Source organism: Carcharhinus amblyrhynchos, chromosome 30 (genome assembly GCF_965287045.1).
Source record: "Carcharhinus amblyrhynchos chromosome 30, sCarAmb.v2.hapA, whole genome shotgun sequence".
NCBI classification, from domain to species: domain Eukaryota; kingdom Metazoa; phylum Chordata; class Chondrichthyes; order Carcharhiniformes; family Carcharhinidae; genus Carcharhinus; species Carcharhinus amblyrhynchos.
In genome coordinates, this window is record NC_137353.1 from 8721378 (window position 1) to 8748268 (window position 26891).

Here is a 26891-nt window from a genome sequence, read left to right on the forward strand (position 1 = left end):
GGGAATCATATTCATCGTTATCGAGTCTGTTTGCATTCTTAAAAACCAACCCAGGTTCCTGCTAAAGAAATCTCCTGTCAGACTGTGCTTCCCGTATTGTTGGTCTGAGACTGGGAAAAGCCAGTGTTTCATCAGTCAAACTGAGGTACACAAGATGATAAAAAGGTATGGGTAGAGTAGACGTGGAGCGGACACTTCCTCTTGTGGGACATTCTAGGACGAGACGTCATTGTTTTAGGATAAGGGGTAGCAAATTTAAAACAGAGTTGAGGAGAAACTACTTCTCCCAAAGGATTGTGAATCTGTGGAATTCGCTGCCCCAAAGTGCGCTGGATGCTGGGACAGTGAGTACATTTAAGAAGTTAGGCAGATTTCTAATTTGAAGGGTTATGGGGGGGGAAAGGTAGGAAAATAGGGATGAGGAGCATATCAGCCATAATTGAATGGCGGAGTGTACTTGATGGGCCGAATGGTCTAATTCTCCTCCTATACCTTATGAACTTACGAATTAATGTCACGTCATGCTGCATGAAAGCTGGTTCTCTCACAAACATTCACTATCTGAGCGCAACACATGAATGCATCAATCGCGGCCTCTACACAGTGAGCACCAGTCAACGTAGGACCATACAACCCTTCAAGCCTGCTCCACCCTTCAATTGGATCATGGCTGATTTTCCATCTCAACCCCACTTACTGTCCCCTTGATGTATTTACTCTCTGTCTCAAACGTGCTCAATGACTGAGCCTCCATAACCTTCTGGGGTAGAGAATTCCACAAAGATTCCAGGTGAAGCAAATTCCTCCTCAGCGCAATCCGAAATGGCCTGAGTGGGACAGTGGTTAGCACTGCTGCCTCACAGCGCCAGGGACCCGGGTTCAATTCCCCGCTTAGGTGGAGTCTGCACTTTCTCCCCGTGTCTGTGTGGCTTTCCTCTGGGTGCTCCAGTTTCCTCCCACAGTCCAAAAGACATGCTGGTTAGGTGTACTGGCCATGCTAAATTCTCCCTCAGTGTACCCGAAGAGGCACCAGAGTGTGGCGACTAGGGGATTTTCACAGTAACTTCATTGCAGTGTTAATGTAAGTCTACTTGTGACACTAATAAACATAACTTTGCCCTATTGAACCCCGTAAGAATTTTCTAAGTTTCAGTGAGGTTGCCTCTCATTCTTCTAAATCTAAGGGAACACAAGGCTCAGTCTCCTCAATCTCTCAGACAATCCGGCCATCCCAGGGATTAATTTGCTGAACCTCCCCTACGGAAAGTATAACCTTCCTTCGGGCAAAACTGGACACAATACTCCCGGTGATTGGTTATTAGGCAAATTGGTTGAGTGACAAGCTGAATATATTCTGAGAAGATTTAGGTTTTTGGTTTGTTTTTAAGAAGGTGTGCAAAAAATCAGAGATAAGACGTGGAACAAAAGGGATCGGAGAGGGGGAGAGAGGGAGGGGGAGGGGGTCCACGATTTAAACTGGACACAAAATGTGAGAGAGAGGTGAGGAAGTCTTCCAATCTATCTGCCCTCTGGTGGCTGAAGGTGAGAAGTGTGGGTCTGAAATCTGAACAATAATCCAGGAGCGACCCCTTTAAATAACAACCTGGGTTGCTCCCAATTAGAAATTATTTGCAGGGAAAAGAAATAACGTAAGAAATTGTTCAGAAATTCATAAGACATAGGAGCAGAATTAGGCCATTCGGCCCATTCCGTCATTCGATCACGGCTGATGGTGCTCCTCATCTCCATTTTCCTGCCTTCTCCCCATAACCCTTCAACTCATTACCAATTAAAAATCTAATTCCTTCTTAAATTTACTCACTGTCCCAGCATCCACCGCACTTTGGGGTAGCGAATTCCACAGATTCACAACTCTTTGGGAGAAGTAGTTTCTCCTTAACTCTGTTTTGAATTTGCTACCCCTTATCCTAAGACTACGGCCTCTCGTCCCAGAATGTCCCACAAGGGGAAGCATCCACTCCACGTCTACTTTATCCATACCTTTTCTTTCTTCATCTGTTGCAAACAAAGTATATTGTTGTAGGCCTATCAAAAAGATGGAGAAGTCCCCAGAATGGTTCATGACGGGTCGGTGCAGACTCGATGGGCTGAATGGCCTCCTTCTGCACCGTCAGGGATCTCCGATTAACATTTACCGGAAACACAATGTGCCTCAAGGTTATATGTGAAGTTTAAAACCACTTACTTTTTCCGGTCTCTGCCTGGCTTGAGTTGCAGGAGCTTCTGTAGGGCCAGGAAGAGGTCTCGGATACAGAATGACACCAGGCTGTTGAAGACTGGAAGAGAACAAGAGACACCAAGTTATTTCCCTGGACGGAACAGCTCCAATTTCGTTGACTGGGGGTCCCAGCTCTTTAATCGTGGGCCTGAACTGCTTCTCCTTCTCGGATACATCCAGTGGATTTGATTCTATTCATCTGCAGCCCAAGTCTTTGGGAGAATGATACTCAGAACACAAACGCTTTGCAAACAGAACAAAAGGCTTCTCTCTTTCCGCGTGTTCTTATGGGTTTTAGGTTTCCACATGAATGGTGGAGCAGGCTCGAAGGGCCAAATGGCCTACTGCTGCTTCTATTTTCTGTTTCTATATCTTTCAGAACTCCCGGCTCCCGGTCAATACGGTCTACTGGTGCCTCACCGGTTAACAAATACACACGGATTGATTGAAACGGGAAACGGGTAACCATAGAAAGCATCTTATCCGGTTGTATCACAGCTTGGTGTGGCTCCAGCTCTGTCCCAGACCACAAGAAACTACAAACGGTTGTGAGCGTAGCCCAGTCCATCACGCAAACCAGCCATTCGGCCCGTCACATCTGCAACGATAACATTTACGCTGCTAGACCCCCTGATGCCAAGGAGCAATTTAGCACGGCCAAACCCGCACATCTCCGGACTCTGGGAGGAAGCCGGAGCACCTGGAGGAAACCCACGCAGTAACTCCCTACCCTCCCCAACCGCGTAATTCATTCGATTTCTAGCCCTCTTCAGTTCTGTAGAAGGGACATATTCAATTCGAACATCAACTCTGTTTCTCCCCGCAACAGATGCTGCCAGATCCATGGAGTTTATCCAACAATTTTTTGCTTTTAATCCGTGTTTTAGTGTCTCGCATGGAGATTGACCCACGTGTCATCAGGAATCTAGGCAGTTACCTGCTTGCAGGGGACGGGGGGAAACGGGACAGGATGGGGGGGGCTACACAGTGGTCACACAAATAGAGGGGATTCAAATGGAACAGGATTCAAGGAGAGAATTCTGGGGAGGGGGCATCACCCCCTCCCTCCACCCCCAATTGCCCTCCCTTCACTCCAGCGGGGTGGGGCACTAGTTTCCCCATTAATGGGGGTGCTATTGTAATCCCCTCTGGAGTGAAATGCTCCGGCAGGGTAGGAGACGCTAGTGGGTCTGGAGACTTCAGCCCCGGGCCCGCTAATCACATTCAAACGATAACGATATGACCATTTTAATGGTCTGTGTGTCTCACCGCTGATCTCCCGTGCGGGCGCTGAGAGATGCAGGTGGACATGAACCGGTCACGCAAACTCCGCAAATCGGCCGCCACGGGATACTTCCAGCCCCTTGTGTTAATTATGGGAGAGTCGCGGCCCATACGTACAGGCACAATGTGATGGCGGAGATCAAAATAAAGCCAGCAAGGAGGAACGGCCATCGAACGGACTGCTCCTTTCTGGAAGGTGCTAAGAAAACTGGTGAGAATTCAAGCACAATCCTAACTGGATCTTTACAGATCGATTTTGAAAGATTTTGTCCAACCCTGGGGCGACACAGCGGTTAGCACCGCTGTCTCACAGCACCCTGGCCTGCTATGATTCTAGCCGTGGGTCACTGTCTGCGTGAAGTTTGCACGTTCTCCCCATGTCTGCGTGGGTTTCCATCAGGTGCTCTGGTTTCCTCCCACAGTCCAAAGGTGTCCAGGTGACCCTTAGTGTCCAAAGATTGTAGATAAGACGGATCGAGGGGCAAACTAGCATGGCCAATCCACCTAGTCTAAACATCTTTGGACACTGAGGGGCAATTTAACATGGCCAGCGTCCAAAGATGTGCCGATTAGGTGGATCAGCCATGGTGAGTCTGTGGGGTTACGGGGACACTGTGTGGGGGCGAGGGTTACTGGATGAGATGCTCTTTGAGAGAGTCAGTACAATTCATCAAAAATCCTGAGACAGCACCTTCCAAACCCTCAGCCACTTCCATCTAGAAGGACAAGGGCAGCAGGTAAACGGGGACACCACCACCTGCAAGTTCCCCTCCAAACCACTCACCATCCTGACTTGGAAATATATTGCTGTTCCTTCACAGTCAAAATCCTGGAATTCCCTCCCTAACAGCATTGTAGCTCAACCCACCAAACGTGGACTGCAGTGATTCAAGAAAGCCTCCACCTTCTCAAGGGGCAACGAGGGATGGGCAATAAATGCTGGCCAGCGAGCAACGCCCATGTCTCACGAATGGAGAAAGAAAAGCTAGATGGGCCAAAATGAAGATAAAGCAGCTGAAGTAACCCTAGCCTCCACTCTTACTGAAAGAAAAGCATTTGTCCGTGATGTAATCCATCCCATACACCTGAACAAAGGAAGAAGATTAATGGAGAATGAATATCCGGACTTTATTTCCCTCCATCGCTATTCTTTGACAGATTCACTGCCTGACAGAACTCCACTGGATCATCACCCGAAAACTAATCCACAAACAATGCAAGGCTTCACAGCAAGTGCCCAATTTCATTCCAAGTTGAAAATAAAGTTATTAAAACACTCGATGGGAAATGGATTGGGACAACCTACCAATGTTAGCAGAGAAGCTCAAGGAAAGTGCGACAGATCTTTAGTTCACGTGGCCAGAACCAGTTAAACATGTTCAGGCATCGCTCTGTAAAAGGATTCCAGATTCGTCACAAATTACTGTCTCCGAACAGGAGGAGAGAGGACAAGGATTTTCTCGTGCAAAACTATCACCCAAAGTCCCAACGCACAAAGGGAAGTGAATTCAAAGAGAGGATTGAAGGGATGCGCAGCGTTAGCACTGCTGCCTCGCAACGCATAAGAACATAAGAAATAGGAGCAGGAGTAGGCCATCTAGCCCTTCGAGCCTGCCCCGCCATTCAATAAGATCATGGCTGATCTGAAGCGGCTCAGTTCCACTTTCCCGCTTTCTCCCCATAACCCTTAATCCCCTTGCCTACCAAAAACGCAGGGACCTGTGTTCGATTCCCGGCTCGGGCCACCGTCTGTGTAGAGTTTGCATGTTCTCCCCATGACTGCGTGGGTTTCCTCTGGGTGCTCCAGTTTCCTCTCAGTCTGAAAAATGTGCTGGTTAGGTGCGTTGACCCGAACGGGTGCCAGAGTGTAGTGACTAGGGGATTTTCATAGTAACTTCATTGCAGTGTTAATGTAAACCTACTTATGAGACTAATAAATAAATAAACTTCAAATAAACAATTAAAAAAAGAGTGGGAGACAAAGATTCAGACAAGGCAGAACGATTTAGGAGATTGGCAAGATTATAAAAAGGAAAATGAACAGAGTTCGGTGAAGATCTTCCACACACCATTCCAATTTGTTCATATTTGGCTCATCCTTCGTCAGCACTTGGTCAAAACGTTGGAATTGTCCAACAGCATTATGGGTACAACTTCACCACTCAGACTAGGGCAGTTCAAAATGGTGGCCCTTCTCAAGGGTAACTAGGGATGGGCAATAAAAGTTGACCTTGCCAGCTGTCGAGAGTGAACCACATCGCTGTGGGTCTGGAGTCACATGTAGGCCAGACCAGGTAAGAACAGCACATTCCCTTCCCTAAAGGACATCAGTGAACCAGATGGGTTTTTACAACAATTCGACAATCGTTTTATGGACACCATTAGACTGCGAATTCCAGATTTTTATTGAATTCAAATTTCACCATATGCCATGGCAGGATTCGAACCTGGGTCTCCAGAGCGTTACCCTGGGTCTTGGGATTAATTGTTCAGTGACAATACTACAAGACCACTGTCTCTCCCTCCGCAGACCGACCCAACAATGAAGGAGCTCTATCTATGTCCTAGTGAAGAGGCTGCAGGACTTCTCACGCTGCTTCTGCTGAAATAATCCCAGTGAGTTGCTGCAGTGCGTCCAAAAGATCATACATACAGCCACAATGTAATGGAGAAGGCGAATATAAAGCCAGGATTGAGAAAACTAGTGAGAATTGAATAACAATCCTGACTGGATCCTTATAGACAGATTTTGAAGAGTTTGTACAACCGGGGTGGTGGCACAGTGGTTGCCTCACAGCGCCAGGGACTTGGATTCAATTCAGGTCACTGTGTGGAGTTTGCATGTTCTCCTTGTGTCTACGTGGGTTTCCTCCGCATGCTGCGGTTTCCTCCCACAACCCAAAGATGTGTGGGTTAGGTTGATTGGCCGTGCCAAATTGCCTTTTAGCGTCAGAGGGAGTAGCAAGTTAACATGGGGTATTGAGGATAGGGGCTGGGTGGGATTGTGTCAGTGCCAACCTCATGGTCTCTTTCTGCACAGTAGATTCTAAAGCTTCAATCGTCTGGACTTGTTTGGTTATAAGACAAGTTGAATTATTTATAAAAAAAAAGAGAAATGTGAGAAAAGCCAGAATTAGTAATTCGTCAGAGAAAAAAATATCCTAAGTAACTCTCCAACACGCATTGTCAGGTGGTCATGTTTGATTAACAATATGGTGACCAGAGCCCAGACCTCAGTAGGCCTGAGGAGGGAGATGTTTCCTTCAAGTTCAAAACTGGACAATTATTGCTGGAAGCGCACAACTGCCTTGCGAGAAGCTCGTGTAACCCCCCATTCCGGTAAAGGCAAGTCCTGACCTCAGAAGGTGGCTGGTTACAAGTCAGCCCAGAAATCAATCGAAAAAGGATTGGCTTCAATTCAACCTTAGCTATCATGGGGAAGCACAAACAAGCCAGCACTGACCTCGATAAAGAATCAAAGTTACACACGCAGGATAAGAGCCTGTGATTTACGTTGAATGTGTATCTATATTACTGGTATAATTAGATATTGATATTCCGCCTTCATTCACATCGATTGGAAAGCAGAGCAAAGTATAAACGGCTTACGCTCATCTTCAATCTGCAGGGGACCAGGGAAAATCTCACTTTGCATTTAATATATAGATTTAATGGGTGTCAGTTTAAATTCAAGCACATTAAAGCTCAACACTAAATCCGTAATCACATATAAATTAACTAAACAACTTAATACAGTGCTTATACCTTAGGAGATAGACAGGTCGGACCACCCAACTGGAGGAGAATCCCTTCAGAACCCTTGGGATCAAACTGAGGTGTGAATTATACTGTAAATGGCTGAATCCTTAGGAATATTAACACACAGAGGAATCTGGGCATGCAGGTCCACAGTTCCCTACAAGTGGCAACACAGGTGGTCAAAGTGATTAAGATGGCACATGGAATGCTTGCCTTCAGCAGCCGGGGCACTGAGTACAGGAGTTGGGACATCCTGTTCCAGCTATATAAAACCTTGGTTAGGCCACATTTGGAGTACTGTATGCAATTCTGGTCACCACAGGGGCGGCACAGTGCTTAGCGCTGCTGCCTCGCAGCATCAGGGACCCGGGTCCGATTCCCGGCTTGGGTCACTCTCTGTGTGGGATTCGCATGTTCTCCCCGTGTCTGCGTGGGTTTCCTCCGGGTGCTCCGGTTTTCCCCCACACTCCAAAGAGGTGCAGGTTAGGTGAATTGGCCACACAAAATTCTCCCTCGGCGTGTACCCACTGCATCTGAGTAAGGCGACTAGGGGATTTTCACGGTAACTTCATTGCAGCGTGAATGTCAGCCTACTTCTGACAAGTAAATAAACTTTAAAACTTTACACGCTGCCAGAAAGATGTGGAAGCTTTGGAAAAGAGTACAACGAAGGTTCACCAGGATGTTGCCTGGTCTCGAGGGTGTTGGCTATGAGGAGAGGTTGAATAAACTGGGATTGTTTCCACTGAAGGCTGAGGGGAGACCTGGTAGAGGTCGACAAAATTATGAGATGAATAAAAGGGTGGATAGTCAGACTATTTTCCCAGGGTGGAAGCGTCAATGACAAGGGGAGACAGGATCAAGTTGAGAGGGGGTAAGTTTCAGGAGAAAGTGCAGGGGAAGATTTTCACACAGAGAGGTGTTAGGTGCCTGGAACGCGTTGCCAGAGGAAGCGGTGGAAGCAGGCACATTAGCAACACTTAAGAGGCATCTGGTTGGGTACATGAATAGGGAGGGATATGGACTGAGGAAGGGCAGAAAGTTTTTTTTGCAGTTCAACTATATATTTATATATATAATAAAATATATATTTATGATGCATGGTCAGCATGGGGTTGGAGGGGCCTGTTCCTGTTCTGTACTTTTCTTTGTTCTTTGACTCCTGAACATCGGTTACCAAGGCCACCATTTAACACCTCAAAGCAAATGCCTTCAAATCCACTGGAGCGTGGTGGGATTGTTTAAAGATTCATTTGTGGGATATGGGCGCCGCTGGCTCACCAGCATTTATTGCCCATCCCTAGTTGCCCTTGTCTTGCAAGGTCATTTCAGGGGGCGGTTGGGAGTCAACCCCATCGCTTACGCGCTCTCCAAGGCGGCCTTCACGACACACGACAGCGCAGGGTCGCTAAGCAGAGGCTGATAGCCAGGTTCCGCACACGTGGGGACAGTCTCAACTGGGATCATGTCGCACTATCTGTAACCCCCGTGACTTGCCTGGGTTTGCAAAACCTCACTGACTGTACTGTGTGGAGACAATACACATCTCATTAACCTGTGCTTAATACTCTTTCCACTCACACTGTCCGCATCTTGAAGACTTGAACAGCAGGTTAGGTGTAAAGACCGGCATTCTAATCAGTGATCTGTAAACTGTCTGTGCTTTATATGCTCTGTCTGAGGCCAGACCTCTCCATTCACCTGACGAAGAGGGGAACCTCGAAAGCTAGTGAGTTCACTATCAAATAAAATCGGTTGGACTTGAACCTGGTGTTGTCAGGCTTCTTACTGCGTTTACCCCAGTCCAACGCCGGCATCTCCACATCATCACTCTATCTAAAGCACTGCTCTATCTAAAGCATTGCTAATCATCTCAAGATCTCAGCAACGTCACTATTTCATTTGTGACAGCTGCCAGCCTCATGGGCCAAAAGGAGAACCAACCATTATCATGGCCGTCTCACTTGGCATTCTGTGGCGCAATGGGCACAGTCTTTCTGGCAATAAAGGCAAAGAGCGGTTACCACAGTCCAACTGGCTCTCCCCACATCAGGGTCGCCGGGGTTCTGTTTACCAGGACAGGTCTCCTCCAGATTGGAACCAATCTTCGAAAATCTTCCAGACAATGTTTTCACTGTTCCTCACTTTCAAAGGCAGTTTCCTCCGCGCCCTCGCGAGCCAGACCCACAGCTGCTGCTTTTAACATCTCCAAATTTAGCCCTTTCTTGCCTTGCCAGGAATCTCTGACCTCGACACGACCTCCGGCATCACCACGTGAGGAATCTTTTCCTCTTAATTCATTCCCCCCGCCCCCCACTCAAAAAGAACTCTCCGTTACATTGTGCCGCCGATTGAGGGCAGTGGGTAGCACCGCTGCCTCACAGTGCCAGAGACTGGGGTTTGATCCCTGGCTTGGGTCACTGTCTGTGCGGAATCCGCATGTTCTCCCCGTGACTGCATGGGTTTCCCCTGGGTGCTCCGGTTTCTTCCCACAGTCTGAAAGACGGGCTGGTTAGGCGCACTGGTTGTGCTAAATTATCCCTCAGTGCACACGAACAGGGGCCGGAGTGTGGCGACTAGGGGATTTTCACAGTAACTTCATTGCAGCGTTAATGTAAGCCTACTTGTGACACTAATAAATAAAAGCTTGATGCTGCTCCTGTATCTAAGAATGATGTGGAGTTGCTGGCGTTGGACTAGGGTGGGCACAGGGAGAAGTCTGACAACACCAGGTTAAAGTCCAACAGGTTTATTTGGTATCATGAGCTTTCAGAGCACTGCTTCCTCATCAGGTCAGTCACCTGGTGAAGGAGCAGCACTCTGAAAGCTCGTGATACCAAATAAACCTGTTGGACTTCAACCTGGTGTTGAGAGATTTCTCAACTGTATCTAGCGAGGGTGCACCTTCAACCAAACTAGATCAATACTAGAGCAAAGCAGTAAAATTGGCCTTACTGTGACTAAGCAACACTTGCCTCACCCTTGAAATGAGTTGGGTAATGCCAGAACTGAGTCAAAGTAAGATCTTTGGGGGAAAAAAAGAAATGCACGGAAAGGTTACAGCTCTCAGACTGACCCAAAACAGATCTGCAAGAGCGTTAATGTTGTAGTGGCACCCGGCCGCGCACACGACCTGAGTGTGCCCCACCGCACACGCGCTCTAAATGCATGTGCAACCACACACGTTCTAAAGTGTTCACATGTTTTTAAAAATAAGTTTGAAGCATTGGCCATAAGTAGTTTATTCTTAGAATGACACCCTGGGCAGGATTTAACAGCCTCGCTCGTCCTGAAACCGTAAAATCCTGCCTGAGGTCAGCGGATCTTCCTACTGTCCACCTCTTGCCTGCTCCGAATCCTGTGGTGGGGCAGCAGAGTAAAGTTCTGGCTCTGATGTTTAAACAAACCCTGCATTGTTTTAATTAACCCGTACTGGATGAAAACACTTAGTTCCGAATAACATGAGATGAAATGTTTTGAACTTTTGTTCTTAATGATTTCAATATTTGTTAAAATACATTGATAAGAGGACGTAACTTTGTTTGTAACTGCTCTGCATCCAAAGGATATGTGTTCCTTGTTTGCAATTGACTGTAAATTCAGGTCCAAGGGTGGCACAGTGGTTAGCACTTCTGCCTCACAGCACCACAGATCCAGGTTCAATTCCCGGCTTGGGCCACTGTCTGTGTGGAGTTTGCACATTCTCCCCGTGCCTGCATGGATTTCCTCTGGGTGCTCCAGTTTCATCCCACAGTCCACAGTTTGCAGGTTAAGTTGACTGACGATGCTAAATTGATCCTTAGTGTCAGGGTATTAGCAGGGTAAATATGTGAGGGGTTACAGGGCAGGGGGAGGAACGACAGGATCTGGATGGGATTGTTGTTGGTGCAGGCTCGATGGGCCAAATGGCCTCCTCCTGCGCTGTAGGGATTCTACGAAATAAAGTCTTTAGCCTACATGGCTCCAGTTACAGTGGGGAAGTGACACGAGATGACATGCTTCCTAAGCCAACGGAAGAGGTGAATTTGGGCTTTTGCCAAATGAAGGAGGAGGAATAATGAGATTGAGGGATAAAAGTTGGAAAACCATCATTTTCTGCTGGCGCTGTCATGGTTACCGGGGTATGACTCTTCTGGGCACAGTTTAACATTGCTTCAAAAGACAGAAAGAGGAAGTTTGTCTGCGCTGGCAACACTCAAGAACTCTTAGGATCGTGAGAGATATGCTTTCACCACTTGCGTCAAGTATACATCAAACCTTGCTTAATAAATCTTGTTTGATCCATAAATATTAGCTCTTTGTAGCCTGTAGGTCAAGAACAACTGAGGACCCTCATGTTAGAAATTAAGTGCTCAAACCTCAGTTATTTTGAAAGGTCTTATACCTCGAAACCCTGAAATCTTACAGATGATTTCCGACGCACCAACAATCGAACACAAACTGTGATAAAACCCTTCCTCCATCTCAACAGCAGTGCCAACCTCCAGTTCAAATTTTTAACACCTCTGTTAAAATAGCAGAGAGAGTAATTCGATACAAACAAATGTATTGAAGAGGCTGATGAAAGGTTCCTTGAATTTGCAATGCCCACTTTTTTTAATTTGTTCGTGGGACATGGGCATCAATGGCTGGGCCAGCATTTACTGCCCATCCCTAGTTGGACGACAGTTCAGCGTCGAACACATTGCTGTGGCTCTGGAGTCACATGTAGGCCAGACCAGGTATGAATGGAAGATTTCCTTCCCCAAAAGGACATTACTGAACTAGATGGGTTTTTCCGACAATTGGCAATGGATTTCATGGTCAACAGTTGATTCTGAATTCCAGATTTTTTTAATTATTGAATTCAAATTCCACTGTCTATCGTGGCAGGTTTCAAACTCAGCTCCCCAGAATACTGGATGAGTTTTTGGATTAATTGTCTCTCGACCAGCCATCGCCACTCCCAACCTTCACTCGAGTCACTAATGTTGGAAGATTGCCAAGGTTGGCCCAGGGGTTTGTTATCTTTCATCATTTTTTTATATCCCAGATCGCTCGCTCCAGTTTTTCAAACACTCCAGGCTCGTAGGTTTGGTAGGGGTCAATTTAGCCCAGATTGTTCCTTCAGGACCTGGGGCTAAAATCCACAGTCAGATGGACTGAGGGGGGGAAAGAACGATAACCAGTGAGACTCTACTGAGACTTGAGAAGGTTTTATTGTCACAAGAAACACCAGTGACTGAAAATCCTGAGGTTCACCTCAAAATCCAACCCCAATTCATCATGTAAACCTGCCTCCCATTCATTGACTCTGTCCACACTTCCCACTGCCTTAGAAAAACAGCCAGCATAATCACTCTGGCCATCCTCTCTTCCACCTTCTTCCATCAGGAAGAAGGTACAAAAGTCTGAGCTCACGTACTGACCGACTCAAGAACAGTTTCTTCCCTGCTGTTGTCAGATTCTTGAATGGACTTACCTTGCATTGAGTTGATCTTTCTCTACACCCTAGCTATGAATGTAACACTACATTCTACACTCTCTCATTTCCTTCTCTATGAATGGTCTGTGTAGTGCGCAAGAAACAATGCTTTTCACGGTATACTGATACACGTGACAATAATAAATCAAATCAATCACCTTGGACATATGGACACACACACATGGACACACAACTGGTTAGTGGACATCTAAAATCATACATCTGCATGCAATTGATAAAAATATGGACAGAAAGCTGCAAATATATTAATTTTCCATTTAAAATATTCACTCAGTTAATGGATTTCATTATTCTGGTCATGAACATTTCACTGCAGGTTTCTTTTACTCACCTGTTGTGTCGTCTACTTTATACTTTCCCGACTCCTCACTCCCATCGCCCCCTCTCGTTGTAGAAACGGCACCTTTGAATGCCATAACTATGTCGTGGAACAGCTTGAAGGTTAACTTGTTCTGCGATATGAGAGATTTGGGACATTTTAAAAAGTGCACCAACCACCAGTTCAGGTGTTTCCACCGGCAGAGAAAACGCTGAAAAGTCTCAGCAGGTCTGGCAGCGTCTGTAAGGGGCGAAAAGAGCTGACGTTCTCCTCTGTATCGGACAGACCAAGCGGAGACTGGGTGATCGCTCAGCACCTTCGGTCCGTGCGCCTACAGGACCCTGACCTTCTGCTTGTTTGCCATTTTAACTCACGATCCTGCTCCCATGTCCACGTGTCTGTCCTTGGCCTGCTGCAATGTTCCAGTGAAGCTCAAAGCCAACTGGAGGCACGGCATCTCATCTTCCGTCTGGGCACTTTCCAGCCTTCCATTCTCAACATCGACCTCATCAACTTCAGATGATTAGCTCCGCCCCACCCCCACCACTTTGTTTTCATTCTATTTTGTTTTTAAATTTAGTTCTCTGCCTTTTATTTCTTTACTACCTTTCTTCATTTTTATCCCCCTCCACTTTTTCCCCCTATTTTATCCCCCTTTACTTCCCTTTTCCCCCATTTTACCTCCCTCCCACCCATCACCCCTCTCCCTCCCACATCTTCCTCTGTTACAGTCTACCCTCTGATTCCTCCGACATTTGGCCATTCACACCTTCTATTCTCTCTCTGGGCTGCCATTAGCAGCCTTTCCCCTTGTTTCTGTGCCTATGGCTCATCTTTCGTTCCCTCCCCCCGTAGTATAAATATCTTCCTGTGCCTTTTAGCTTTGACAAAGGGCTATCTGGACTCGAAACGTCAGCTCTTTTCTCCCCTTACAGATGCTGCCAGACCTGCTGGGATTTTCCAGCGTTTTCTCTTTTGGTTTCAGATTCCAGCATCCACAGTAATTTGCTTGTATCAGACAATTCTATAGCAATTAAGGGTGTGTAAAAAAAAAAGTCATTTCGTATTGCATCAACTAATATACCCACAGTTAGAATCAGAATCCCTAAAAGGAGGCCATTTGGCCCATCGAGTCTGCACTGACTCTTACCCAGGTTTACCCCGTAACCCCATGTATTTTTACCCCCCCACTCCCCCTATCCGATATATTTTGGGGCAATCTGCTTTTTGAGACGTAAATTTGGATGAAAACATATGAGCTTGCAGATAGGTGGAGTTGTGGATGGTGTAGAAGGTTGCCAAAGGAGGCAGTGGGATACAGATCATTTACAGATATGGGCGGAGAAATGGCAGATGGAGTTTAATCGAAGCAAGTGTCAGGCGCTGCACTTTGGAAGATCAAATGTTAAGGGTAAGTACACTTTCCCTTAGTTAACTGCAGGACCCTGAACAGCACTGATGTACAGAGGGATCTTGAGGTTCAAGTCCATATCTCCCTGAAAGTGATCACACGTGTAGATAGAGTGGTAAAGAAGGCGTATGGCATGCTTGCCTTTATTGGTCGGGGCATTGAGTACAAGAGCCAAGAAGTCATGTCACAGCTTTATAAAACTTTGGTTAGGCCACACTTACAATATTGCATTCATTCTGATCGTCATGTTACAAGGGGGATGTGGAGGCTTTGGAGACGATGCAGAAGAGATTTACCAGGATGCTGCCTGGATTAGAGAGTACAAGCTATAAGGAGAGGCTGGACAAACGAGGGCTGATTTCTTTGGAGTGGCAGAGGCTGAGGGGAGACCTGAGAAGCATAGGTTGGGTTGACAGTCAGAATCTTTTGTCCCCAGGGGAACAAACTGGGAGGCATGCATTTAAGAATGAGGAGGGAAAGTTCAAAGAAGATGTGAGGGCGCAGATTTTCTTTTTACACAGAGAGTGGGAGGTGTTTGGAACACGCTGCCAGGGATGGTGGAGGAGGCAGATATGATCGGGGCGTTTAGATAAGCACATGAATGCGCAAGGGATAGGGAACGAGGTCAGGCAGAAGGGACTAGTTTAGTTTGGTGTCACACTCGGCACAACATGGTGGGCCAAAGGGCCAGTTCCTGTGCTGTACTATTCTCGGTTCTAGGGGGCTATTTACCATGGCTAATCCCCCTAACCCAGACATCTTGGGAGACTAAGGGTCAATTTACCATGGCCAAAGCACCTAACCTGCACATCTTTGGACTGTGGGAGGAAACTGGAGCACCCGGAGGAAACCCACGCAGACACGGGGAGAACATGCAAATTCCACACAGACGGTAACCTGAGGCTGGAATCGAACCTGGGTCCCTGGCGCTGGGAGGCAGCAGTGCTAACCACTGTGCCACCGAGCTTTCGGGTGATGTAGGTGGTCAGTGTCTAGTCTCAGTTTGTCATCATGAAAAGTAGACAAGAACAGGAGTCCCAATGAATGAATATTGTGTCCCTGTCTACTGACCTCTCTTCCATGCCTTTATGAAGACACAGGGACTAGGTACGCTTGTTGCAATTAAAAACTTAGTTTTTCAATGACTGGAATCGTACAGTACAGAACAGGCCCTTCAGCCCACCGAGTCCACATTAACATATTAGAAACACCTGAACTCCCACCTGCCAGCACTTGGCCCTTAGCCCTGAATGTTACCATGTGCTCATCCAGATACTTAAGAAATTTAACAAATACTTTTTAACTAATTTAAGTAATACCTGTAATTTATTGTGGACACGCTGTACAACATCAATGAAACATTGCTTCCTCAACTTTTTGGAGTGGAAGGAATGTTGGGACATTAGAAATTGAAACAGCAGGAGACCATTCAGCCCATCAAGTCTGTTCTGGCACTCAATATAATCATGGCTGATCTTGGGCTTTAATTCCACTTTCCCGCCCACTCCCCACATCGCTTCATTCCTTGAGAGACCAAAAATGTGTCTACCTTGGCCTTTAATATGGAGTATCCACTGGTTCAGAGAATTTTAAAGATTTACGACCCTTTGAATGAGGAAATTTCTCCTCATCCCAATCCTAAACGATCAGCCCCTTAACTTGAAACTGTGTCCCCCACTTTTGCCTAGATTCCCCAGCCAGGGGAAAGCAGCCCCTCAGGGTCTACCCTGTCAAGCCCATTCAGAATCCAGAATGTGTTGAATCTTTTATTTTCCCTTCAGAACCTTGGCTATTTCAATGGATTGTCTCTCAATCTTCTAAACTCCAGAGAATATAGTGCCAATTTACTCAACCTCTCATCACAAGAGCAACCCTCTCATCACAGGGACCAGTCTATTGAATCTTCACTTTACAACCTCCAGTGTAAGTATATCCTTCCTTGAATATGAAGATCAAAATTGCAGTATTCCCTCACCAAAACTAAAAAAAACCAACAAGTTAAAATCTCCCATGCTGCTTCCTCGGAGCTTAATCTCAAATTTGCAGAGAACAAAAAGATTTCCATTTAAAGAGCTGCCCCGTTTCGCGAATACCTTATCCGGCGTGGCTTGGGAATTATTAGGAAACTCCAAGTTCCAATACCCGTGAGCGAGGTAGGGGAGTGGATGGGAGGCAATCAGTTAGGGTTGTATTCATTGGAGTTCAGGAGAGGGGATCTCAGAAACTTATAAAATTCTGATGGGGTTAGACAGGGTAGATTCAGAAAGAATGTTCCCGATAAGATCACAAGACATAGGAACAGAATTAGGCCATTCGGCCCATTGAGTCAGCTCTGCCATTGTCATGGCTGGATTTTTCTCATCTTCATTCCCTTGCTTTTTCCCAAAAACCTTGGTCCCTTTATTAATCAAGAACGGCGCACCGTCCCATACAGTGCACCGTCCTGTATCCGCTGGTGGTGGAATCCAGAAATAGGGGTCATAGTTTAAGTAAAAGAGATAATGATATGTAGGTTAGGAGGATTGGCCATGCTAAATTGACCCTAATGTCAGGGGAATTACCAGGGTAAACATGTGGGGTTACGGGAATAGACCCTGGTTGGGATTGTTGTCAGTGTAGGCTCAATGGGCCGAATGGCCTCCTACTGTACTGTAGGAATTCTAATGATTCTAAACCTTTTAGGTCGGAGGTGAGGAGAAATTTCTTCACCCAGAGAGTGGCGAATGTGTGGAATTCACGACCACAGAAAGTAGTTGAGGCCAAAACGTTGTCTGATTTCAAGAGGGAACAAGATATAGCTCTTGGAGCCAAAGGGATATGGGGACAGGTTTGGAATCAGGATATTGAATTTGATGATCAGCCATGATCAAAATGAATGGCAGAGCAGGCTCGAAGGGCCGAATGGCCTACTCCTGCTTCTGTTCTGTTTCAATCATGAAGTGAGGTGTTCAATGTACGGGAAAGATTCCTGCAAATGGCAATCAGAAACTGAAGTTTGACTGCAACCCTTCTTCCATGTGAAAAGCCCATTAATAGTGGTTAGCACTGCGGCCTCACACAGTGCCAGGGACCCGGGTTCAATTCCGGCCTCGGGTCACTGTCTGTATAGGGATTGCGCGAGTTTCCTCCGGGTGCTCCAGCTTCCTCCCACAATCCAAAGAAGTGCCATGATAAATTAACCCTAGTGTCAGAGGGATTAGCAGGGTGGAGATGAGGGATTATGGGAAAAGGGTCTGGATGGGATTGTGTTTGACGCAGGCTCAATGGGCCGAATGGCCTTCTTCTGCACTGTAGGGATTCTATGAATGTGAATTCTATGAATGTGAACCCCCTTGGCTTGTATATCAAGAACTATATTTATTTATTAGTGTCACAAGTAGGCTTACATTAACAATGCAATGAAGTAGTTGTGAAAATCCCCTAGTCGTCACAGTCCGGCACCTGTTCGGGTACACGGAGGGAGAATTTAGCACGGCCATTGTACCGAACCAGCACATCTCTGGAACGGACAGAGGAAACCGGAGCACCCGGAGGAAACCCAAGCAGGCACGGGGAGAATGTGCAAACTCCACTCAGACAGTGACCCAAGCTGGGAACTGAACCCGGATCCCTGGCGCTGTGAGGCAGCACTGCTAACCAGTGTGCCGCCCCCGAAGTATGCCTGGCACCTTTGCAGCTCAAGTTAGATCTCTCAGTAAAAAAAAACCAGCAGGGGAGGAACAAAACGGAATCAACTCAGGTCCGCGTTGGCTCAGTTCAGGTCAAGCTCAGCTGTTCTCTATCTGTTACCAGCTGCGTGTCAGGAACAGTGCGTTCTGCTGACTGAAACATCTCAGCAATTTGGAACAATGTTGTAAATGATCTCACTCCACTCAATATGTTAAAAAAGAGAGAGAGCGCGCTTGCAATCCAACCGTGGCACTTTTGTTTAGACTCTAAACCGTTTTTACAATTGAACCTTCTGCAATGACTGGACGCTGCTCAAAAATAATTTTCTTCTTCTCTCTTAAAGCCCCCTCCCTCCCTCCCCATTTCACAAAATTCCAACCGACAATGTCACGGACAACGGGAGTATCCGATTCGTAGCCAACTATCAGCTGGAAGTAGAACAGTTCTTTAGACGGGATGTTCAAAGGCACTGATGTGTTGTGACAATATGTCAGGAGGTCCTTTGTACATCTGCACCCACTTCAGACACCAACCAGAACATCTATTCCTGCGATAAGGAGACAGCACCATTTAAGTGAAACACACAACCAATTTTTTTTGAATTTTGTTCAGACGGACCTTTTGCTGCGGAAAGCGCTAACTGGTTAAATTTTTTTATACAAGGTTTTTCACCTGCGTTTGGAAAAACCCTTTCTGATCCAACATTAAGTCTCACTAAGGACACAGTGGCATAGTGTACAGGTTACTGGACCAGTATCGCAGGTTCCCTGCAGTGCAGAAGGAGGCCATTTGGCCCATCGAGCCTGCACTGACAACAATCCCGCCCAGGTCCTACCCCCGTAACCCCACATATTCACCCTGACACTAAGTGGCAATTTAACATGGCCAGTAAACCTAACCTATACATCTTTCGGACTGTGGGAGGAAACCAGAGCACCCGGAGGAAACCCACGCAGACACAGGGAGAACATACAGACTCCACACAGACGGACAGACAGTCACCCGAGGCCAGAATTGAACCCGGCTCCCTGGCGCTGTGAGGCAGCAGTGCTAAGCACTGTGCCGGCCAAAATCCAAAGGTCCTGACTAATACTCGAGACTGGGTTTTAAATCCTACCATGACAGCCGGGGCAACTTATATTTAATTAATAAATCATTAATTATGATCAAGAAGGGCAGCACGGTGGCACAGTGGGTTAGCACTGCTGCCTCACAGTGCCAGGGATCCGGGTTCAATTCCAGCCTTGGGTGAATGCCTGTTTGGAGTTTGCACATTCTCCCCGTGTCCATGTGGGTTTCCTCCACAGTCCAAAGATGTGTGGGCTAAGTGGATTGGCCATGCTAAAGTACCCATTAGTATCAGGGGCACGAGCTGGGGTAAATGCATGGGGATAGGGCCTGGCTGGGATTGTAGTCAGTGCAGACGCGATGGGCCAAATAGCCTCCTTCTGCACTAATGGATTCTACGATTCAGTGAAACTACTGTCTGCCTTATAAACACATCTGGCTCCCAAACACTCTACGGGATAGAAAATTTGGCATCCTTCCTTGTCTAACTCTTGTGTGACCCCAGATGTACAAAACTGTCGTCTCGACTGCCCTCCGAAAGAACCAGGCAAGTCTCTACAGAAACACACACAGAGGGAGTGCAGTGACAACGTTAGGGTGGAGAAGCTGGGGTTGTTCTCCTCGGACGAAGGAGACCGGAGGGGAAGATAAATGTGTAAATGGTTGCGGCAGACTTAGATCAGGTTGACATAGAAAGGGTGTTCCCAGTAGCTGACCGCAAAAGGTTGAGATGACACAGGTTTTGGGTAAGAGATGCAGGGATGGAGTGCAAGAACATAATTTACACCGCGATCAGTAACAATGTCCCTGGAACTCGCTACCTACAAGAGTGGTGGAAGCAGAGATGATGACTTCACAGAATCACACAGTGCAAAAAAGGGCCATTCAGCCCATCGTGTCTGCACCGACAACAATCCCACTCTAACCCTGTAACCCCACATATTCACCCTGCTAATCCCCCTGACGTTAAAAGACAATACAGCATGCCCAATCCACCTAACCTGCACATTATTGGACTGTGGGAGGAAACCAGTGCAGACGCAGAGAGAACGTGCAAACTCCAGGCAGACAGTGACCTGAGGCTGGAATTGAACCCCGGGTCCCTGGCGCTGTGAGGCAGCAGTGCTAACCGCTGTGCCACGCCTTATTATGTGACAATAATAAATCAAAATTTTAAAAATACCTGCACCAGATCTCAAATGAGCCTGCAAGATTGGAGACATGAATAAATTCCAGCACCATCTCCCCATCAAAACTTGACTTTGTCCAGAAGCAACTGAAGGGATTAAATGGATAGACTGACTCACGGCTTTGTCTCCAGGAGCAACAGAGCCTAACTTTACTGCATGCTTGAGCAGGATATTTTATAGCGCAACTGGAAGCTGAACAACATACCAAACATACTTGTCCCCCAGTGCCATGTTCCAAAACTGTTTTACATTTACTCCAGTCACTTCCTGGCAATAATCATCTACTCTGACACAAAACACTGTTCAAAACTCAAAACACTCCCAGGAAATGGTATTTTTTTCCCCAACTGTAGCAGATTTTACATTAAGCTTGTGTCTAACTCATGCAGAAAACACTGGAACAACTCCATCAAAAAAATGCATTTGCCAGCATTTGGAATATTGCAAACAATTTTGGGCCCCGTACATAAGGGAGGATGTGCCGGTCTTGGACAGGGTCCAGAGCGGGGGGGGGCGGTTCATGAGAATGATCCCGGGAATGAAGAGCTTGTCGTATGAGGACAGTCTGAGGACTCTGGGTCTGTACTCGATGGAGCTTAGAGGGACCTCATTGATACTTACAGAATACGGAAAGGCCTGGATAGAGGGGACACGGGGAAGATATTTCCATTCGTAGGAGAGACTAGGATCCAAAAGCACAGACTCAGAACAAAGGAACAAAACCAGAGGTAACTTTATTCTGCATCTCAATGTACAGCAATGCCTTTTAGAACCAAGATGGGGAGGGATTTCTTCAGTAAGAGGGTGGTGAAACTGTGGAATTCATTGCCACAGAGGGCTATGGAGGCCAGGTCATTGAGTGTCTTTAAGATAGAGATAGATGGGTTCTTGATTGGTAAGGGGATCAAAGGTTATGGGGAAAAAGGCGGGGAGAGAATGGGGTTGAGAAACTTATCAGCCATGATCGAACAGCAGAGCAGATCATAGAATCCTACAGTGCATGAGGCCATTAGGCCCATCAAGTCTGCACCGACCACAATCCCATCCAGGCCCTATCCCTATAACCCCATGCATTTACCCTAGCTAGCCTGCCGAAACTACGAGACAATTTAGCACGGCCAATCCACCTAACCCGCACATCTTTGGACTGTGGGAGGAAACCTGAGCACCCGGAGGAAACCCACGCAAACACGGGGAGAACGTCCAGACTCCCACCCAAGCCGGGAATCGAACCCGGGTCCCTGGCGTTGCGAGGCAGCAGTGCTAACCAGTGTGCTGCCCCAGATGGGCTGAATGACCTAATTCTGCTCCTGTATCTTATGGTCCAATGGCCTTACCTCGATATTACACAAGGCAGCACACAATGAGTTTAGTTTTGACTGACCTCCACTTCTATTTTCCACTTGTCCACCATTCGGTTGGTGACGGATATCAATTCTGCTTTCTTGCTCTTTGGAGTTAGTTGCTGTTCTTCATCTTCCTCATCGTCACTTGCCACCTGCAAAAAAGAGAGAGAAAAAAAGATTCTTATTTTAGTGAAGGCTTCCAGTGATCACATGCGCTCAACAAGAATAGGACCCCCCCCCCCACCCCACCTATCAATTTTGCTGAATCCAGTAAAAACACAAAGAAATAAAGGTGACAACTTCAAAAGAAGACTCTGAGTATAGATACCAGGAAGAGAACTAAGTTCAATTCCCACCCTGGATCACTGTCTATGCAGAGTCCGCATGTTCTCCCCGTGTCTGTGTGGGTTTCCTCCGGATGCTCCAGTTTCCCCCCACAGTCTTAACAACTTGCTGGTTAGTTCCACTGACCCCAACAGGCGTCGGAATTTGGTGTCTAGGGGATTTTCACAGTAACTTCAGTGCAGTGTTAATGTAAGCCTACTTGTGAGGCTAATAAATAAACTTGAAACAAAACAAAGGAGAAAGGAATGGAGGCAATGTGGATGGGGTTAGATAAAGAGGGGTGAGAAGGGGGCTTGTGCGGCGCATAAATAGCAGATGAGGTTGTAGGTCTTTAATGGCCCGTTACTCTACTGTAAACACGGTCTGACTATCAGTCCACACTATGAACTCAGATGTCCCTATGCTGCATTGTGACTCATTCCCCACACTAGCTAGACACTGAGTCAGGCTGCTAATTACAGCTGGATTATTGAAAGCTCTGGACTATGGATGGAGGGGTCCGTGCCCGCCAAGAGCTCATCAAATTACACCAACCTTCTTTACGAGTTTAAAATATTGAGGCAGCTGGGAAAGTTCAGATGGTTGTCTCCAGCATAAAATCTCAAAGATGAAAGTTCCCTCGCTGGAAAAAGTCCTTGCCTTCACCTCACGTGGATCTTGTGTTTAAGACCAAGGTGATTTCCGCACCAGTTGCGGTCGGTCTTGTCCAGACCAGCAGATAGTGAAAACTACAACTGTCATTACAGTATGGACATTACCTCTCTGCTGTAAATCTAGTACAGTTCCTATCGCTTCAAACTGGCCAACCACCAATGTAATTGCGTGTAGCCTACGCAACATAGATAAATTCTGTGCAGTCCAATATCTATCTTGCAGCACTCATCATTGTGCTGGTCAAGTTATAGAATCATAGAACGCCTACAGTACAGAGGGAGACCTGTACTGCCCATCGAGCCTGCACCGACCACAATCCCTCCCAGGCCCTATCTCCATAACCCCACCCTACTAGCCCCCCTGACACCAATGGAAAGTTTTGCATGGCCAATCCATCTAACCCGCACATCTTTCAGACTGGGGGAGGAAACCGGAGCGTGTGGAGGAAACCCATGCAGATACGGGGAGAACGTGCAAACTCCACACAGGCTGTGACCCAAGGCTGGAATTGAACCCAGGTCCCTGGCGCTGTGAGGCAGCAGTGCTAACCGCTGTGCCGCCCCAACCTGCATATTAAATTCACAATTACCGATAGCGTCATTCACACTGGAATGTTAAGACTGCTGTTTATACTAAAGAATCGTTCAATGGAATAGAATCATGGAATCCCTACAGTGTAGAAGGAGGCCATTCGGCCCATCTAGTCTGCACTGACCACAATCCCCGTAACCCCACTTATTTACCCTACTAAGCACCTGACACTAGAGTCAATTTAGCACGGCCAATCAACCTAACCAGCACATCTTTGGACTGTGAAAGGAAACCAGAGCACCCGAAGAAAATCCACACAGACGCGGGGAGAACGTGCAGACTCCACGCAGGCAGTGACCCAAGCCAGGAATCGAACCCGGGTCCCTCACACTCTGAGGCAGCAGCGCTAACCACTGTGCCACCGTACTGCCCCCAGGGTTCCGAGGTATATCTGAATGATCAGATATCTTAATGTAACACGAAAGGTAACAAATGCTTGGTTAGGTCACAGCTGGGGTACTGTGTGCAGCTCTGGTCACCTCACTATAGGAAGGATGTGATTGTATTGGAGGGGGTACAGAGGAGGTTGACTAGGATGCTGCCCGGGATTGACCATTTGAGCTATAAAGGAAAGACTGGATAGACTTGGATTGTTTTCTTTAGAACAGAGAAGGCTGAGGGGGGGACATTATTGAGATGTATAAGATTATGAGGGGTGTGATAGGATGAGCAATTATTCCCCTTGGTTCATAGAATCCCTAAATGCTGAAAGAGGCCATTTGGCCCATCAAGTCTGCACCGAACACAATCCCACCCAGACTCTACCCCCATACCCCTACATATTTATCCACTAACCCCTCTAACCTACACATCTCAGGACACTAATGGGCAACTTAGTATGGCCAGTCAACCTAACCCACACATCTTTGGACTGTGGGAGGAAACCGGAGCGTCCGGAGGAAACCCACGCAGACACAGGGAGAACGTGCAAACTCCACACAGAACAGGGGTTGAGGGGCCAATCATGAGGGGGGGGGGTATTACATTAGGCAGGAAATTCAGAGAGGATTTGAGAAAAGAAAATTTCAGAGGATGGTGGGAAATCCGGAATGCACGGCCTGGGAAGGGAGTGGCAGATGGAAACCTTACCTTTGAAAAAAATATTTGGATGAACACTTAAAATACCACAACATTCAAAGGTATGGGACAAATGCAGGAAAGTGGGATTAGTGCGACTTTAGTAGCAGTTATTGTCAGTGCAGACTCGATGGGCCAAAGGGCCTTTTCTGTACTCTGTGACCTCGCATTCAACAACTTATATTTCATATAGCACCTTCAACATAAACTCCCCACAGGCGCTTCACAGGGACATTTTATAACAAAATATCCCCCAAGCAAAGCAAGGGGATAGTAGGTCAGGTCACCAAATACATGGTCAAAGAGAGAGGTGTTAAGCAGTGTCCTGAAAGGAGAAGGATGAGGCTGAGAGGTTTAGGGAGGGAATTCCAGAGCTTAGGGCCCAGGCAGCTAAAGGCTTGGAGCCAATGGTGGAGCGATTTGAAATTGAGGATGGTCAAGAGGCCAGAGTTTGACAAGCGTGGTTATCTCAGAGGACTCAGAGCGGCACGGTGACAGAGTAATTAGCACTGCTGCTTCACAGCTCCAGGGACCCAGGTTCAATTCCTGGCTTGGGTCACTGTCTGTGTGGAGTCTGCACATTCTCCCCATGTCTGCATGGGTTTTCTCTGGGTGCTCTGGTTTCCTCCCACAGTCCGAAAGGCATGCAGGTTAAGGTGCATTGGCCATGCTACATTCTCTCTCAGTGTACCCGAACAGGTGCCGGAGTGTGGCGACTAGGGGATTTTCACAGTAACTTCATTGCAGTGTTAAGTCTACTTGTGACACTAATAAATAAACTAAACTTTATATTAAAAAAAACCGTGGGGTTGGAAGAAGAGGTTACAGATCTAGGGAGAGAGCAAGGTCTTGGAGGGATTTGAAAACAAGGGTGGGGACTTTTAAATCAAAATGTAGCTTGATCAGAAGCTAAAGTTGGTCAGCGAGCAAACAGAGTGATCCAGTCCCTTGGGGGCAGCACGGTGGCACAGTGCCTAGCACTGCTGCCTCAAAACGCCAGGGACCTGGGTTCGATTCCCAGCTTGGGTCACTGTCTGTGTAGAGTTTGCATGTTCTCCCCATGTCTGTGTGGGTTTCCTCCAAAGATGTGCTGGTTCGGGTGCATTGGCCATGCTAAACTGATTCTTAGTGTCAGGGGCACTAGTGAGGGTAAATGCATGGGGTTATGGGGATAGAGGGGGATTGTGGTCAGTGCAGACTCAATGGGCTGAATTGCCTCCTTCAGCACTGTAGGGATTCTATGATTCAACAGAATTCAACCCATCTTAATAAACTTGTGCTGTTGGATCTGGAGGTCTTGTGGTGCAGAGGACCCTACACCTGGGCCAGAGGGACCAGGTTCAAATCCCGCTTCAGGACTTGACAGCCATAGAAGGTGCGTTTATAACGTGATCAAACAAGTTGATTATCGGGCTGTAAATCCTTCCAACGTGCCTGATAGCAGGCGGGTAACAGAGTGAGAGCTTCCTCACAGTGTGAGCAGGAAATAGCAAATCACTGCTGACCATAAGCACGGACCGATCCAATGGAGGCTCATAGCTGCTAACGCCATCTCGGGGCCTGGTAGGTACCTTGGAGGAGGAGAAAGTGTGCTCACTGAACACCTTAAATATCCAGAGTACTAACACCCTACAACTTTGTGCTCGCCAACAATGCTAATAGAAACGTTTGTTCCATTTGCCCAATTTAAGACGTCTCACAACACCAGGTTAAAGCCCAACAGGTTTATTTGGTATCACGAGCTTTCGGAGCGCTGCTCCTTCATCAGGGTCACCTAATGCTCCGAAACCTTGTGAATCCAAAACAACTTGTCGGCTTTTAACCTGGTGTTGTGAGGCTTCTTACTGTGCCTACCCCAGTCCAACACCAGCGTCTCCACCTTCCCGATTTAAGAGTTTGCTTTGTTTAAACGTGAGCGTTTTTAAAAAAAAAAATCGGGACTGGGACGCGGCTACTTCCCAAAACAGAGGTTGAAATAAAAACAGAGATAACCTCGAGCTTCTCTGGCAGGACGTGCACCACATTTTCCTCATCTTCCGAAGTATCCGTGTCATCAAAGTTCAGCAGCTTCTGATCATTTTGCTCCAGGAATTTGAAAAACTCGGGGTCCTTCTCCCTCAGTCGCGATAGCTGCTCTTTATGCTCCCGGGCAGCGCTTTTCTGTTTCTCAGGCCTGAAGAGAGAAAAAAAAAAGTTCTTTCAACTCATTGTTTTGAAAAGAAGCTAGGCTCCCTTCTGTAAAAGCTTTGGAGCGGGAAATGTCACAACAGAGACATCATCACCAAGGCAGCAATGGACTGAATGGCCTCCTCCTGCACTGCAGGGATTGTATAGCCATCACAATCAGATTCCACCAATTGCCAAGCAGTTTTAGCAACTGTTAAATTAAAAGGAAAGCACAAAATTATTTATTAATTAGTGTCACAAGTCAGCTTACATTAACAGTGCAATGAA

At 47.0% G+C, this 26891-nt stretch overlaps 1 protein-coding gene across 1 annotated transcript in view; it reads right to left on the minus strand.

Annotated features, from left to right (window-relative positions):
- The window catches only part of noc2l (NOC2-like nucleolar associated transcriptional repressor), a 110611-nt gene that overhangs the window by 70747 nt on the left and 12973 nt on the right, over positions 1-26891 (minus strand). The window contains exons 3-6 of the mRNA XM_080214917.1: positions 26430-26610; positions 21809-21922; positions 13099-13219; positions 2207-2297 (exon numbers count right to left, since the gene is read on the minus strand). Of these exons, the coding sequence (XP_080071043.1) occupies positions 2207-2297; positions 13099-13219; positions 21809-21922; positions 26430-26610 (507 nt within the window). The remainder of the gene's footprint in view (positions 1-2206; positions 2298-13098; positions 13220-21808; positions 21923-26429; positions 26611-26891) is intronic.